Source organism: Myodes glareolus, chromosome 9 (assembly GCF_982192425.1).
Source record: "Myodes glareolus chromosome 9, mMyoGla1.1, whole genome shotgun sequence".
NCBI lineage: Eukaryota > Metazoa > Chordata > Mammalia > Rodentia > Cricetidae > Myodes > Myodes glareolus.
Window position 1 is genome coordinate 4724452 of NC_142034.1, and position 18041 is coordinate 4742492.

General features: G+C 44.4%; 1 protein-coding gene across 7 annotated transcripts in view; it reads right to left on the minus strand.

Annotated features, from left to right (window-relative positions):
• Tnrc6c (trinucleotide repeat containing adaptor 6C) overlaps window positions 1-18041 on the minus strand; it is a 115349-nt gene that overhangs the window by 44186 nt on the left and 53122 nt on the right. For all 7 annotated transcript variants that reach the window (XM_087909715.1, XM_085696098.2, XM_085696099.2 and 4 more), the window contains 2 exons: window positions 17102-17428; window positions 3715-6315 (listed from right to left, as the gene is read on the minus strand). In XM_087909715.1, coding sequence (XP_087765841.1) covers window positions 3715-6097 — 2383 coding nt within the window. In that variant the 5' untranslated portion in view covers window positions 6098-6315; window positions 17102-17428. The remainder of the gene's footprint in view (window positions 1-3714; window positions 6316-17101; window positions 17429-18041) is intronic.

The window sequence follows — 18041 nt, forward strand, 5'->3', positions numbered from 1 at the left end:
ATAATACCCCATTCTCACCCCTGTTCTGTCGTCACCCTTCCCCCTGGCCTGAAGGCCCAACAGGGCAGGGGCTTGGCTGTTTTGCTATGTTCTATAACTTTAGCATGAACACTGCCAAACCCAGAGCAGGCCCCACAGGGGCTAAACAATGACCATTTCAGTCACTATTGGGTGTATCATTGTCTGGGAGCCCTTTGGGCACAGTCAGCAATCTGTTCCATCTTCTACACAGACATCACGTCCCTGCTCTCACACCTCCTCTCTCCTCATGGCTAGTATTGGTGCCCTCAAGCTCCTGGCCACTGAGCTGGCCTGTCTGGGCACTTGTCCTTCTATAGGTTGGAGAATAGATGATCCTCCCTAGTAAACAAGGGATCTCTCCATTTATATCCATGCTCTTCTCTATCTTCTCCTTTCTATTGACTTTTAAATGTGTTCAGTCCTGCCACTTGAAGCATTTTCTTTGTGGGGCTGGGTATTGAGCCCAAGGGCCTTCAACATGTCGGGAAAGTATTCATTTACTGAACCACAGTTCTAGCCTCTTAAGTATCTTAAGTCATCCCCTCCCACCCAAATCTCCTGCCTGCTGTGTTCTGGAAACGCCAGCAACACCACCATTGCTTGTGTCTGGCCACAATGCTGAGCCACTCCTTTGCTTTCCCAGTCACTGCTCCTTTTAAGCATCCCTCCATTTCACCCTGCCACTATCCCTCTCTGCTGCCATCGCCTGCTTGCCTGTTTCCCCATGCAGATTCCCACTGAGTCAATCTTTGTTTTCTAGTAAGAACCAGTTCTACCAAAAGTAAGCCTAGGCCTAAGTTTTCAAGCTCTTCTTACAATTGTTTCCTTATCCTGGGGCTTCTAGATACAGTCCAGATACTTATAAAGAACTCACCTGCCCATGAGCCTCTACTTGGGTTGCCTATTACTGTAAGGACTTCTTCATGATGATGTCCAACCACTCAAGAATTCCTACCTGTTCTTCCCATTTGTTCCCTGTGTACCACACGGAATGGGAGTAGAGGATGCAAAGAGCTCACAACTTCCTGGCAGCAGTATGGAGCAAGGCTGCTACTGATGGGGCATTCAGCTCTACTTCAGCAGTGTGACTGGTCAGGACAGTGTTTTAAGTCAACACCTTTACATTTGTTATTTTAGTTTTGTTTCTTTAAAAAACTACAACCATTTACTTTTGAGGGGACTGGGAACTATGGAATAATAGTGGAAGTCAGAGAACCAACTCACAAGTCCCAGGGATCAAATTCATGCTTTCAAGGCTTGGGGACAAGTACCTTTATCTGCCAAGCCATCTCAAGGCCACTTAAGCCAGTAACTTATGTGTAGCAATCAACCAGTACTCAGCACCCATTCTAGTGACCTCTCTAAGCCTCTATCTACCTAGGACACAAGTGAAAGGGACACTTTCCTACACAGAGGGCTCAGGATACCGAGGAGAGCAGACTTTTTCCTCTTGTCTTTCATGGTCCATTTAAACACAAGGGATGCCTGGAGAGGGGTCAGTGAGCAAAGCGGCTGCCAGGCAAACATGAAGACTGCAGTTTCGACTTGCCTGCAATCCTAGTACTCAGGAGCTGGAAAAGTAATCCATGGAGCAATTTGTCTAGGTGGACTAGGTGAACCTCAAGATAAGGTGAAATGTGATTGAAAAAAAGACACCTAATATCAATCTCTGACCTCTACAAGTACGAATATACATGTACACCTTCCACTTACATGTCCACATGTGTATGAACATGCACAGACACACAACTATATTGCATATATATGTACACATACACATATAAGAAGTCCATAAAAATATCACCCCCCACCCCAAACCCCAGCACTCAGGAGGCAGAAGAAGGCAGAATTCTGTGTTTTTGAGGCTAGCCTGGTCTACAAGAGCTAGTTCCAGGACAGCCAAGGTTACATAGAGAAACCCTATCTTGAAAAACCACACACACACACACACACACACACACACACACAACAACCATACAAACCTAAAACCACCAAAAAACAGCAAACAACAAGCTCTAAAACCAAACTAAACTAAACCAAATAACCCCACATACACAAAACAGGAAGGAAAAGCTAAAATCAGGAACAGGGCTCTACACCTGGGACCTAGTGACATATATGGATGAGCAGTCCCCAGGACAGAATACCAAGAAGTAACCAGATTTTAACTCTGATCTGAGAAGGGTACGTGACACAGCTCACTTATAGAGTGTAGCTCTGGGACAGGCAGGCTGTAGTCTCTGTTAATTGCACACCATGCCACATACTTAAAGCAAGGATGCTCTGAGGATGCTCTTAAAGCCTTCTCACACGACCACCAAAAACACCAGAAATCCTAACTATAGGCCACACAGCTCCTGTGGACCGGGTAGACAAAGTAGCCCCAGTCAACTGCTCTAGCTCTACACTGTCGTCTCAAGGACAGAATTTAAAGTACAACTAAAGAACAAGGCTGCTTCAGGCCCTGGCTGTCTAAGGAAGAAGATCATGAGGCCAGGAGGTCAATCTGTGGGGCAAGGCCTCTTGAAGCCTCTTCCTTACTTGTATCAGAGGTTTCAGAACACAGCTGTGCCATGATTGGACAGTATTACCTCCCACATCCAGGGAGTGCTGTGGTATAGTTCTCACAAACCACTCAGGCTCATTTCATGCCTGGAGCATAGTACTTTGTACCAGGGACCAATATTCCAGATAGAAATCTGAGGCTCCTGCTGGTTCTCCAAAGTGCACCTGTATTACCTATGCTTTAACATAAGCTCTTGTTCTCTTAAAACCACTCGAGCCTATATGCCTATGGCTCTGGGTGGATTACTCCAGTATCTTCTTTTCCACTTACACAGAGCAGAAACTCCAGACACAAGTCTTATAGTCTGATTTGAAATTTGTCTTTCAAGTGAAATAAAAATACGACTTGGATAACGACTCAAGTTTTACAAATATTGTTTCATTTTCAGTGACGACCTTTAAAACTATCAGTGAAACTTTTAATGGTTTTCCAGAACCATTAAACCAGATTCTTTGGGACTTACAGCCCATCCCATGAAGCACCAAGACAATTTCAGGAAAGCCAAGGCTGAGAACAAAAGACACACTAGTGCAAGGGGTCTGGGGCTTCACTGAAGAGAACTATGCTTCTTTCCTCCCAAATCCCATCAGTGCTGGCCCTATCGTGTGAAGGTTATATTACGGTATGGAGTAGACCCAGACTGTTCACACAGCATAGGGAAGAATGAGCTTGTACCTGTACTAAGATCAAGTAAAGCTTCATTGACTGGGCAAAAGCCAAAGAAATGCACAGAAGCATGAACAAGGGATTTAGGCAAAAAGACTACAGCTGCACAGCAGAAAGATCTCAAAGCTGTTCCTATTAAAAAAAAAAAGGTGTCAACTGCCCAATGGCGTCATTATTGACAAAGAACCCAGACAAGCAGAGTACAGTACAGCACAGCAAAATAAAATTAGCCTGTGATTGCTGGATGGGTGCTGAAAAGGACCCAACAGGCTGGAAACACTGGCCGTATTGAGCATACCTAGTGCTTCTTTCCTTGGAAAGCTAATGAAGGATCTTGCTTCGTTTGTTCACTTGGAATCAGCTACACTACGTGGTCATTTCCTATGAAAAGTGCCAGTCCAAGGATTCACACACAGACACACAGTGCACACCAGCGGTGTAACAGAGGGCCCCCAGATTACCTGGCCCGAGCAGTGGTGACCGATTCAGCTGAGTGCCAGCCTGGTGTGAAGGCGGCGTCTCGGATTGGTGTGTGGTGCTGCTCGAGGTGGGGGTCGTGGGGGTGACAGGGGTTGTGGTACTGCTCTGGATGACTGGATTGTTTCTGTCCCACATGTTTACAGTTTTATTGTTGTAGGTGCTTGGGTCCCCCCAAGCTGAGGTACCATCATCAATTTCCATTTTGCGTCGGATGGATGGTGGGGAAGGCTCCTCCCAGCCAGTTGCCTCACAGCTGTCCTTCTGCTTGACTGGCAGTGGCCCCCCAATCCACCCTGTCCCTGTCTGCTTAACAGAAGCAGCTCCTCCCCAGTTACTCACATTGTTGTCTTGGGGCTTGTGAGCCCAATTCTGCTGGGGACCAGGCTTGAGAGACTCCCCCCAATTTGTACCAGGATTCACCTTAGCATTTGTGCCACTGCCCCAGCCACTGGTCCCAGATCTCGTGGCATCATTCCAACCAGATCCTGACCTATTACCATCAGCATCCCATCCAGATCCATTTTTCTTCCCATCCCCTAGATGTCCAAGAACAGATGATGAATCTGCCCAGTCGCCTGCTCCTGCACTCCAAGCTGGGTTTGCTCTTTGTCCATCTCCCCAGTTTTGGGATTTGGGTTTCTGAGGCTCACCCCAGGAGGGTGATTTGTCCTCTTGGTTTACGGTCCCACTCCAAGCATGGCCACTCTTGGTGGCAGCAGCATTGTTAACAGCAGTAGAGCTTATCGAGTCCCCCCAAACTCCTGGGCCACTTGGCGCTTTGTTGTTGCTGTCTCCCCAGCTCGTGTTTGCTGGCACGGCGGCAGGTGGTGAGTTGACCCACCCCGATACTGAAGAGGTATTTGTACTGTTCATGATGGACCCATCACTCTTCCCCCCTGAGTTTGAAGGCTGAGTAGCTGCATTACCCCAGGCCTCTGTCCCATTGTCATTTTTCCTTTCAGACCTAGGGGACTCTTCAAATTCCCAGGCAGTGTTTTGCTTTACAGGAGTCTGTCCCCATCCAGTATTAGACAGAACTCTTGGGTCAAGATCGTTCCTTGGCAACTGGATGTGCCCTTGGTCTAGAACCCCCTTGTCTCGCCTCCTGCCCTCTCCCGTTCCTTCCCTCCCAGTGCTTCCTTCATTGTGACTGCCAGACCCATCGCTACTTCCTTCACTTGCTGTAGTTCCAGAAGATGTGGCTTTGGCCCATGAGCTCATGTGTTCACTGCCAGGCTGCAAGGCAGGTGTCTGGCTGGTAGCACTGGGACTATCCCACCCTGCTGATCCTTTCCCGTTGATGTCACTACTGGAATGCTGGTTTGGGGGCTTCCCCCACTCCCCATTCACACCATTAGAAGAGCTTCGGCTGGGGTGGCCCCAAGCTCCTGAATGGATATTACCAATGCCATTGTTGCCACTGCCCCTTCCCCAGGAAAGGATGCCAGGACCTGTAGGAGGTCCCGAGTCCCAGGCATTCCCTCCATTCCCTTCCTTTTGCACAGCACTGCTGGATCCATTCTGTTTAGCACTTAATGCTGAGTTCACAGTGTCTCCATTCCCCTGATTGAACCCAGAACTGTTATTTCCAGTGGCAGGGTTACCAGGGGACAGTCCCCACACAGAACTGCCCATTCCTTCCCCACCACTTCCACTGCCTTGAGAGACTGATGATCCATTAGCACCAGGAAGGCCTTGCAAATGGGGTGGGATGATGGCCCCCAGACCAACAGCCATGCCCCAGTTTGGCAGTCCATTTGTCTGCATTGCATTGATAGGGTTTGGTGAAGAGTTCATGGGGTTAGTGTTATTTGGTCCATCAGTGTTAAGGTTCTGAGGTTGTACGCTGAAAGACACATTCTGAGAAGTGGACGTCTGTGGTTCTGTGCTCTCTTGGGGCAGCAAATTTCCCCAGGCACCTAGGGTGCCCACTGGGTTCCCATTCTGGCTGCCCATATTCTGACCTATGGCACTGACTGGACTGCAAATACTGGAAGGGTTGCCTGTTGCCACAGTTCCTTCATGCCCGAGTACAGGCCAGGCAGCTGGGTTGGCATTAGGATTAAGGTTGAGATTAATGCCCGCATTGGAGTTGGAAGCACCCCAACAATTTTGACTTCTCCCATCTCCAATCATGTTGTCCATTTTTCCATCTCCACCACCAACAGAGCAGTGAGTCAGGCCAGAGCTGGAGCCTGTGGCTACACCCCACACTCTGGCCACACCTCCATTCCCGTTGGTTCCACCTGCCCCAAGGGCACTCTGATTAGAAGGGCTTTGGACGAGTGCACCATTGGTGCCATTATTGCCATTTGTCTTCTTGGGATGTCCTGTGAAGCTGCCCTGGGCGCTCCCTGTAGCCATGCTACTGTTCTCCGAGCCACAGTTGGAGGCAGAGTCAGTGTCTGTAGGACATTCTGAGGCAGATTCAGTCTCTGTTACTGGGATGGACGGCCACACCTCCTGGTCAGTCCTGTCTATTGTCACTTTATCCCAGCTGCAGTTGGCTTCACTTCTGTACGTGGGCTGCTGTCCCCAGTGGGAATTTTCATAATGCTCTGCCAATCCACTATGACCAAGATCTGAAAAAAGATGAAATGAAACTCAAAATTATATTTTCCTACCATTTGCCAATGAATCAACTAAGAACTCTAAAAACTAGCTCTGGGTTTTTTTTTTAAATCTCAAGTTCTCAATTCTAAATGACAAATGCCAAAACAACTCCCCCCGCCCGAAAACAAAGACACAAAAACTCCCAAAGGTCTTAAATGGGCTCAGTGGTAGAGCCCCACAAAAACACTCTAAAACAAACTAATAAACAAACAAATCCTTAAGACTTTGCATGTTTTCTTAACAGCTAGTGATGACATTATGCTGACTGGACTAAATGAGCAGGAGGTAAGAACTAAAACTCAAGGATTGTCTACCTCAGCTAATTCTTAGGATTCAATAGTGGTTGAAGCTTGCAGGTGTCCTTATAAGGTAAAGGGTAGGTAAGTTACTGCATCTGGCCCCTACCAACTACCAAGAAAGGGCAGCAGTTAGTGGGTTAATCTGGATTTGAGAGACAGCATAAACCTCATTTGGGTATGTTACTCCAACACATAGACCAAGGGACTTGGAAAGCTGCTAGCTTTGTGAGGGGCCTGGAACAGAAGGCTCTTCAACAAACAGGTCCAGGCTGCTGTGCAGGCTGCTCTAAAACTTGGACCATATGATCCAGCAGACTTGATGGTGGTACCTGGGGTGTCAGTGGCTGATACAGATGCTTTGTGGGACTTTGGCAGCCCTATAGGTGAAACACAGAAGAGACCTTTGGGATTTTGGAGCAAGGCTCCACCATCATCTTCAGCCAATCAATCTCCATTTTCTTTTCTTTTTCTTTCTTTCTTTTTTTTTTTTTTTTTTTGGCTTTTCGAGACAGGGTTTCTCTGTGTAACAGTCCTGACTGTACTAGAACTCGCTTTGTAGACTAAGCTGGCCTCAAACTCACTGAGATCCGCCTGCCTCTGCTTCCCAAGTGCTGGAATTAAGGGGTGTGCGACCACTGCCTGGCTCATTCTCCATTTTAAAGACAGTCTTGGCCTGCTATTGGGCCTTAGTGGAAATGGAACGTTTGACCATGTGCCACCAAGTTACTATGTGACTTGACCTGCCCATTATGAGCTGGGTGTTATCTGACCCACCAAGTCAGAAAGTAGGATGTGCACAGCAGCAATCCATCATCAAATGGAAGAGGTATATACATGACTGAGTCCCAGCACATCCTGAAGGCACCAGCAAGTTGCATAAGAAGTTGCCCAAATGCCTATGGTTTCCATTCTGGTTAAGATGCTGCCAAGCATGAACCTATAGCCTCATGGGGTGTTCCCTATGACTGGGTGATTAAACAAGAGAAACTGGTTTATTGATGGTTCTGCATCTCATGCAGGCACCACCCATAAGTGAACAGCTGCAGCATTACAACCCTGAAAAACATAGGAAATTTTCACAGTGGGTGGAACTTCAGCAGTGCACACAGTCATGCATTTTGTTTGGAAGGAGAAATGATCACATGTGCAGTTGTTCACCGATTCATGGGCTGTAGCCAATGTATTGGCAGGATGGTCAGGGACTTGAAAAGGGTATGATTGGAAAATTGGTGAGACAGACATCTGGGGAAGAAGTACGCAGTTGGATTTCTCTAAACAGGTAAAGGAATATGAAGATACTTGTGTCTCATGTAAGTGCTGATCCAAAGCAGAGGAGTTCAGTAGTCAAGTAGATAGAAAGAGTTGTTCTGTGAATAGCGAGCTTCTTTCCTCAGTCATCCGTGTCACTGCCCAATGGGCTCATGAACAAAGTGGCCATGACGGCAGACAACATAGACTTCCACTCACAAAAGCTAATCTGGCTACAGCTGTTGCTGAGTGACAGATGTGTCAACAGCTGAAACCAACACTGAACCCCAGATATGACACATTCCTCAGAGCTACCAGCAGCAACCTGGGGGGGCAGGCTGACTCCACTGGACCACTTCCTTTGTGGAAAGGAAAACACTTTTGTCCTCACTGGAATAGAGAGCTATTCTGGTTATGGATTTGCCTTTCCTGCACACAATGCTTCTGCCAAAACTACCAGTGTGGGCTTACAGAATGCTGATCCTCTGAGATGGTATTTCACACAGTATTGTTTCTGACCAAGGAATTCATTTCAGTCAGAGAAGTGGTGACAGTGGGCCCACAATCATGGAATTCACTGGTCTTACCATGCTCCTTACCATCCTAAAGCAGATGGCCTGATAGAAAGATGGAATGGCCTTTTGAAGACACAGTTATAGCATCAATTAAGTGGCAGCAGCCTGAGTAAAAGCTTTGAATCAGCATCCAATATAAAGTGTGGTTTCTCTCATAGCCAGGATCACAGACTCAGGAATCAAGGGGTGGAAAAGGGAATAGTCACACTTACTAACCCCGCTAATGACCTACTAGGGAAATTTTAACTTCCCTAGGTCATGTTTTCATGACCTTAAGTTCTGCTAATCCAGAAGTTTTGGTTCCAGAGAAGGGAGTGCTCCTGCCAAAAGATACAGCAAACATTCCATTGAACTGGAAGCTGAGACATCCCCCTGGCCACTTTGGGCTTCTGATTTCTTTAAGTCAACAGGGTAAGAAAGGAGTAACAGTGTCAGGAGGGGTGATTGATTCAGATTACCATGGGGAAAGTAGATTGCATCTCTATAATGGAGGCAAGAAAGATTATGTCTGAAGTTCATGAGATCCTTTGGAGAGTCTCTTAGTGCTACCATGCCCTGTGACTAAAGTCAGTGGAAACTAGAAACAACCCAATCCAGGCAGGATGACAAAGGGCACATGCTGTGGGACAATGGTCTTTTATCCTGTCACTTTTATTATCTCTAATAAAATGCTGATTGGCCAGTAGCCAGGCAGAAGTATAGGCAGGCGACCAGGCAGGAAGTAGAGGCAGGGCAATGAGAACAAGAGAATTCTGGGAAGAGGAAAGAGTCAGTCTGCAGCCATCACTCAGACGCAGAGGAAGCAAGATGTGACTGCCTTGCCAGGCCAATCAGTTTATAATTAATGTGGGCCTCTGTGTGTTTATTTGGAACTAAACGAATGTGGGACCTGGAGGGACAGAAAACTCGGTCAGCAGGCAAACACCTGTCAGGAATAAAGGTATAGTCACTCTTCCAGGGAAAGAACCAAGACCTGCTGAGGTGCTTGCTGAAGGTAGTGGTAATACAGAACAGGTAGTGGAGGAAGGAAGCTATAAATATCAGCTAAGGCCATGCGACCAGTTGCAAAAATGAGGATTACAGTTGACATGAGGGTTTCTGTCATATTTTAAGAATGTGTTTAGGTAGATAACTGTGTTTTCTTTTTTCAATTTCTTCCTTCCTTTTTTTCTTTTTTCCCCCTGGTTTTTCAAGACACAGTTTCTCTGTGTAACAGCTATGGCAGTCCTGGAACTCACTCTGTAGATCAGGTTGGTCTGGAACTCACAGAGATCCGCCTGCCTCTACCTCCCAAATGCTGGGATTAAAGGTGTATGCTACCACTGCCCAGTCCTTTCCTCAGTTTCTTTATCATGTAATGTAACATCACTTAAGAAAGTATCAGTAGTTATCATATTTAAGTTTTCTAAAAGAATGTTCTGGAGCTGGCGATGGCTTAGTGGTTAAGAGCATTGACTGCTCTTCCAGAGGACCCAAGTTCAATTCCCAGCACCCACAACTGTTTGTAACTTCAGCTCCCAACACCTCACACAGATATACATGCAGGCAAAACACCAATGAGCAAAAAACCAAAAATAAGCCATTAAAAAAATAAGAATGTTCTTCAAGGGACATTGCCACCTTTACTAAAATTTCTAATGTGTTTGTGGTTGTACAAAGGATAGTTAAATCACATGAGGTCTAATTATGGCCTGGTTAAATATATAACGTGATTGTACATGAGATAGTTATATCATATTAGGCATAATTATGACGGTTATTGTTTTCATTTGGAAATAAAGAATGGCATGAGATATGATTATGTGTTAAGTTGACAAAGGGTATACTTGGGATAGCTATTCTTGGTTGTTGACTGCATCTGGAATTAACTAAAACTCAAGCAGGTGGGGAGGTGGGTATACCTGGAAGAGGCTTTTTCTTTTCTATTTTTTCTTCTTTTTCTTTCTTTTTCTTTCTTCTTTTTCGGTTTCTTGAGACAGAGTATCTCTGTGTAACCCTGGATGTCCTAAAACTCACTCTGTAGACCAGGCTGTCCTCAAACTTAGAGGTGCAGCACAAGAACTTTTTCTATTTTTTTTTTTGTGTGTGTGTGTGTATATATATATATATATGTGTGTGTGTGTGTGTGTATAATTTAAGTATATAATAAATGCATATAATAAAAATATATAAATATATAATAAAATATATATAAATTTTAAAACACAAAAATAGAAAAATATATATTCTCATATATATGTATATATTTATATACACATACATACACACACATATATATATGTCCTGCGTGTGTATATGTATACCACATATGTGCCTGGTACCTATGGAGGGTGTTTGAGCCTCTGAAACTAGAATTATAGATGGCTGCAATCTGCCATGTGGGTGCTGGGAATCTAACTCCAGTCCTCTGCAAGAGCAAGTGCTCTTAAGCACTGAGCCATCTCTCCAGCTCCACTTGGAGTACCAAAGGCTCCATCTATCTGATGTATAGCAGGTCTGAGAGAGTTGACAAGTGAGATTCTTCACGTCTTTATGACATCACACACCTACCAGCACTCTGAAGAATTTCCACATACACAGAGTTAAGTGAATCCCACAAACAAACCTAAACCTTGTCCATCTTGTAAGAGAAGGGAGGAGTGAGGGAGGTGGGGTGACTGAGGTCTGGGACCCTAAACACATGCTCTGAAAGAAGATTTTCTTGCTACCTACCTCATACTCTATTACCAATATAACTCCCCTTAAAAAACAGAAAGATAAATGAGGTTCAAGTGTAATGCTAAATTATCTTTTCTTCTTGTGTTTAAATGGCTTATGTTCTATAAATAGGAGTCTCTATAAAAATCTAAGCAATATAACTGTCCTAAGTGATTAAATCAAAAAAGGAATAATAACAGCAGGAAGGGAAAAGTTTTCCTCTTCATTTTTAAATATCTAAATGTTAACTATATGAGTATAAAATTTTCTAGGCAAAGTAGTTAATATCGACCTCACAAAAGCTACAGTATGCAAAGTTTTAATTAGGTATCAAATTAATCTGACAGGAAAGCGAGGACAGTGTGTTGAATGCACTGACAGGAAAAGCATCTTTTTTTTTTTTATCACCACAGGTCCTCTAACTGAAATCACAAAGTAACAACCGCAAATAGAAAGCAGTCCCTGGTGGTTTCAACAGCTGACAGTCTATGTTCCTTAATATTTATTGAGAGTACAGATTCTTTGCTACCTGGTTTTCGGGGACAGGGTAAATGTCACAGCTGTCTACAGCTTGAGACCCTCTCCCCTTTACCATGTATACATTTTACATTTCATGTAAAAAACTATGCGTGAAAGCACTTTGTGTTTCCAATTCCACTGAGGGTAAAATCAAAGCTCGCCTGTCAGCTGCTAGAAGTCTAGGCAATCAATAAGGTGGGACAAAGCAAATGGTGTCCCAAACAATCATCTGTTGCTTCATGTTTCTGTACAACAGATGATGAGTTCTAAAGGTTGAGAAGATGATTGACAATAAGGAAATGGTGTAGGGGTACGCTGCCTGGAACCATGGGCAGCAGGGTAGGTAACGCCACAGGCTTGGTGCAGCTCTCCCATTTTCTCTACTCTGAACTGCACCCAAGAGCGGCCGTCACACACTGGAATGCCACACACACTCCAGCTGGGGAAAAGCAGCTACTCCAGGCTCAGGGTCTGTTCTGTCTCTCTTGGCTTTGGGGTCTGAAGAAATACCTTCAGACAGCACAGCCCATCTCCTAGGCATTGCCGCTTCTTGCACAGTGGCCTCTGGTGAAGGGCTCTGACTGCAGCATGACGGCCACCTCTTAGCAACTGTCAGCTTGCTCCCAGCAACCTGGCTCAAGCTACATGCAGATGCCAACTGTGTCAGCCTGGAATGGACCTGAAGATGCTTTTGCCACCCTGGGGAAGTAGCCCATCTTCTCCCCTTCTAGAAGTAGTGGAGGCATCCACGGACAGGTTCTTTACGCTTTGATGATCTAATTGTAGCGGACACTAAACCAAAATTCCTTCCTCTTTAAATTCTCTCAATTGTCAAAAACATTTTACTTCAGGACTCAGTGACAATTAGCATCAGAGCCACCCCCACCCCTTCCTTTCTACTTTTTGAAATCTAGGCAAAAGAATAACAGCATGTCGCCTCAGAAGGAAACATATGCTGATTGCAAATAAACTGGCACTTCCCCACCTTGTCCTCTACACCTGCAAACCAGCACTGCAAGATTCTAGGCAAGGTCCATGTCAACTGGCATGAGTCCAAGTTCTTAACTACTTTCCTGTCTCAATCCAAAAAGGGTCTAAGAAATAAATACTGCCACATACTAGTCAGAGCTTCTGTTTATATATGTACAAAGTAGACATGAATACAATTATTGTTCTGCCTAAAGGCAGAATGAAAAAAGTTTAAATTTTTTATTACTTTTATGTAATTAAGCATTTTAATAAAAATGTTAAATTTTATTTTAAAAGATAAGAAAAAAATTTTTAAAGAAAAAAGTTTTCACCTGGTGGTGATAGCACACGCCTTTAATTTCAGCACTCAAGAGGGAGAGGTAGGCAGATCTCTGTGAGTTCGAGACCAACCTGGTCTACAAGAGCTAGTTCCAGGACAGGCTCCAAAGCTACAGAGAAACCCTGTCTCAAAAACCCAAAAATTCCAGCACTTGGGAGGCAGAGGTAGGTGGATCTCTGAGTTTGAGGTCAACCTGGTCTACAGAGCAGCCAGGGCTGCACAGAGAAAACCTGTCTTACCCTCCCCCAAAGAAGAAAGTTCTCATGTACTTCAAGCTGGAGTTTTCCTGAATCCTGAACCCTTGCTAAACCAGAGTCTGAAGAGAAGACAACAAGGCAGAGCATCTTTAGAAACACAGCACTGTGCACACAAACAGCCATGTGCAGGGCAGGTTCTCCTCCAGTCGGTTAAACAACACGGATATAAAAGTTCACTTTCTGTTGGGATCTTTTGTGACAAAGCCAAGGCTACATAAAGAACATCTGGACTGTGGCTGGGAAGGACAGAGATCCTTGCAAAGCTCACCCTGACCAGGTCAGGGCTTGGGGCCCATGACTTCAGTTTTGTAGGCATGCCTTCTCTATACCCATGGCTCTAGCTAAGGCTGTAGTGTGGTCGCCCCTCAGTTGCTTCCTGAGCCCTTTAAGGGCATTTCTAGGCTTCTGTCACTTGTCATTGGGCACACTTATCTGAAAGCTCAGTTTCAATGAGGGAAATCACATACAAAGTTGTATGAAATTGCATGCTGTGGAATAATAGTTGAAGATGTGTTACATTTGTTTATGCTGTGGAACATTTGTTTAATGATACAAAGACGTGTTGCATTCTTTTATGTCACATTTGTTTAACTCTGTGTTATTTACTTTGCCTGTCTAAAACACCTGATTGGTCTAATAAAAAGCTGAATGGTCAACAGCTAGGCAGGAGAAAGGATAGGCGGGGTTGGCAAAAAGAATAAATAGGAGGAGAAATCTGGGAAGAGAATATCAAAGATCGTGGAGTAAGAAAAAAAATGGGTCAGCCACACAGCCAGATACAGATTAAGAAGGAAAGAAAAGATATACAGAAATAGAGAAAGGTAAAATCCCAGAGGCAAAAGGTAGACAGAATGATTTAAGAAAAGGTGGCTAGAAACAAGCCAAGTTAAAGACAGGCATTCATAAAAAAGAATAAATTTCCGCGTGTGCATTTATTCCAGAGCTGGGTGGTGGAACCACAAAGAGGAAAGCCAAAAGAGTAAAAAAAAAAAAAAAAAAAAAAAGAAAAAGAAAAAAAAAAAGAAAAACAAAATTCCTCAAAACTATACAATTCTGCAGGCAGAGAATTAACTCTAATAAGCTTGATGCTAGAAAACAGAGCTTTGAATTGGTAGATTACTATAAGTCTGTTTGTGTTTTAAACTTGACTAAGCTTCATTGCTACATATTAATGAACATCATAAATATCCAGAAATAATAATAGTAATCATTATTGAGACTAGTTTCTACTATGTAGTCCTGGCTGGAATTATTATGTAGATCAAGCTGGCCTCGAACCACAGAGATCCATCTGCCTTTAACTCTAACAAAGTGCTAGAGTTAATAGCACACATTACCATGCCTGGCCAGAACACTTATTTTTGCATGCAAGTATCAGAAATCTTGGTCATCCTACAAGGTGGGATAAATGTTGACACTAGTAAGCTTCATGTGACAATACACCATCTACAATGAGTCAACAAAGGGGGGATGACTGAACCTGGGATATGGAAGGAAAAATGTCTATTACTATTCTCTGGAGACCTGTGACCCAGCAAGCATGAAATTGTCCTCAGTCACAGCTGCCCAGGCCTGGGCATGTAGTTCAATGGAAGTGTTTGCAAGGCCATGGGTTTCATTCCCAGTACTGAAAGTAAAGGTAACAAATAAGCACTGCTGGGCTGAAGATAAGGCTCAGCGGTTAAGAGCACTGACTGCTCTTCCAGAGGACCCGGGTTCAATTCCCAGCACCCACATGGCAGCTCACAACTGTCTGAAAATCCAGTTCCAGGGGATCTGACACCTTCACACCAATGCACATAAAATAAAGATAAATAAATCGTAAACAATTAAAAAAAAAACAAATAAGCACAGCCAGGCTGGTCTAGACCATCATGAAACACACAATAGCGGTCACAACTGCTTCAAAAAGGCCACAGTCAAATCCCTTTGCCTCACACACGTCTACTTGCCTGTTCTAGTGCTGTGGAGCAGAGGGTACCCACTGAGTAGGAGCCTGCAGGAAGCAAACATTCCTATGCGTGCAGCGGCTAGCTCTAGGTATTTACTGAGCACTAAAAATGCTGGCAAATCCTGCCACTGGCCCTCAACAGAGCTTACGTCAACCTCACACTGTCTTCAGGCCCACAAGCTGCCTGTGCTGCTTTTAAGTCTGGAGAGGACTGAAGTAACTAGGGCTTAGCATTTACATCAGCAAATGGTAAAAAGTACCACACACAGTATGACTATTGTCAGCCTAACAGGGAACATGTTAAAGCTTTGAGAAGAAATGGGGAGGCAGACAGAAGAGAAGAAAAAAGAAGCGGAATTAAGCTTTGATGCAAGTAGAGAACTTATGGAATACACTGGAATATACTAACACAACTAACCTAGGTTTGGCTTTAGTAAATCATTTGAACCATGAGAAGAGAAGCTCCTAGTCACAGTATGTTATATACAAGTCACAGAGGTGAGAAAGTATGACTGATTGCACTATGTGACACAATGGAGTAAATAAGACTGAGAGTTAAAAAAAAATACTTCATAACTGCCTTGAAGATGGGTCTGTGCTCACAATACACCTCAGTCTCAGCAGTCCTGCTACACAGCTGTCATTTCCATTTGCTGACACCTGTTACAGGCAACATGATACAGAGTGTGAAACTGAAACCATCTACCAGGAGGAAGCAGGAACCTTTCCACCTGATAGGAGTCCCAAGTGCCAGGAGTATAAGTGACATGGCAGCTATGGTCTGGAAGGAGAATCTGGCCTGACTGCCACACTGTACCCACAGCTGCTCACCTCCAATTCTTGTGGCTATTCTACAATACCATGTCATCTAGCAGCACCCACCTTGGAAAACACAACTTCTGTGAACTAGAATGTGAGTTAGAAAGGAAAGGGAACACTCTTTCAGAAGAGTGAAGGACTAGCTCAGCTGTTGGCATTACCAGTACTTCTAGGTTTTGACTCACAGTTTAGAGACTTTTCCATTCTATAAAGTCAGTCATTCAACAGGAAGCTCTGACGGTCTGTAGGCTATTTTCAACTTAGCTGAGAGGTGAAGACTCTAATAACTCATCAGCAGAAGATGCAAGTCATGCATCTCAGGGTTGTGCACTGCAGATCGGCACGATAGTTTCAAAAGGAGCGATGGAGACAAAGAACAAGAAGCTCTGAACAGAGGGAGACAGTGAAAGGGTGGCCCTTTGCATGGAGCTCTAGGGAAAAATAATCACGGGCCCTCTGTGAGGTGACTAGGACAGAAAGCAGGCCGTGGGGGGACAGGTGCTGATCAGACATAGCTGTGGTGGCAGAAAGACAGGCAGCATGTTAGGAACATGAAAGGTATCTGAAAGAGCTGCTGAGTCAATGAGGTGGTAGGAAGATCCAGTTGGCAGTACTGTCAGACACTGCTGGGGAGAAGACAGATGAGAAATGAAGAAGTTTGTCTGGGAGTCAAGAGCCAATTTTTCATTTATATTCATTATACAGATTGATTCCATTTTCACACATTTCTTTCATCCATAAAGTGAGTTATACTCTAAATCCACACACATACACAAACATATACATAGTGTGTGTCTGCATGTGTATTATGTGGTGACCACACAAATATCTATCTAGATATGTTCCTTGCCTTGTTTGTGTGAATCTATATATTTATAACATCTTTCAAGCCAAGGGTCTCACTGCACTGCCCAGGCTAGCCTCACTAGGACAGCTCAGCCTGAGTAGTGGAGACCATAGGCACATGGAAAGAAAGCCTCAGCACTGGCAAGCAGTGCAGGAGCCAAGTAAGTACGAGGCCCTGTCTGTCCCTAACACTGAAGAAGAAGGAAAAAAAAACCCCATTCTTCACAGTTCTTACCTGGTTGGAGTTTGCTGGGATGCAGCTGTGTTCCAGCTCCAGGGAGGGGAGGAGGGCTTGCTCCTGAAGGTCCAGCAGCCTGTGCTGGGCTCACACTGGTCAGAGTCCCTGTAGGCAATGGCTGGCCTCTCTTTAACAGCTGCTTCTGTTCTTGCTGGCGAAAGCGTGGAGGCACCTCCCGAGGCAGGTAGCGGGATGCAGCTGTCTGCTGGCCACAGGCAGATGCACGTTTGCCATTGTTGCTGCTAGAGATAGTGCTGGTGGAAGTACTGGTACTGGTACCGGCAGGTTGGGGCTGGCTTGAACAGCTCTTAGTAAGTTCTGGCACTGAAAAGACCCAAAGGAGAAAAAAAAAAAATGACCCAAAGGTTTACTAACCTCTTAAAACTCAAACAAAACAAAAAAACACATACACAAAAAAACAAAAACAAAACCCACAGCTCCCAAGGACACAGTGCTCTTGCTGAGTGCATCTGTAAGTCATTTACCCTGTGACTTCTGATAATAACAATACAATATTCTGCATCTTGGGTTATGTCAATGACTAGAGTGAGTACTATAGAGTCTCAGAGTGGGCATTTATGGAGACATACCTGCAACACTACAGACTTGTTGACAAGGATACAGGTGACATGCTTTACCAACACTAATAAGCATGTCAATGAAAAAGACAATTTGTGTCAGGTACAAAAAAAATCTAACCCTCAATACTCAGACCTACCTTCATCTTGAATGTGAACTATTATCCAGAATATATAGATGGAAAGTTTCCATGTACTTAATTTGTGACTTTATTCCCTTCTATGTCTGAATAAAAACTTTGTACAAATGAATAAAGAAACAATTTCGGAAATCTTTCTATTTTATTTTTATGTGCTGAAGTGTTTTGTCTCTATGTGCAGCATGTGTGTGCTTGGTGCTCATAGACGCTAGAAGAGGG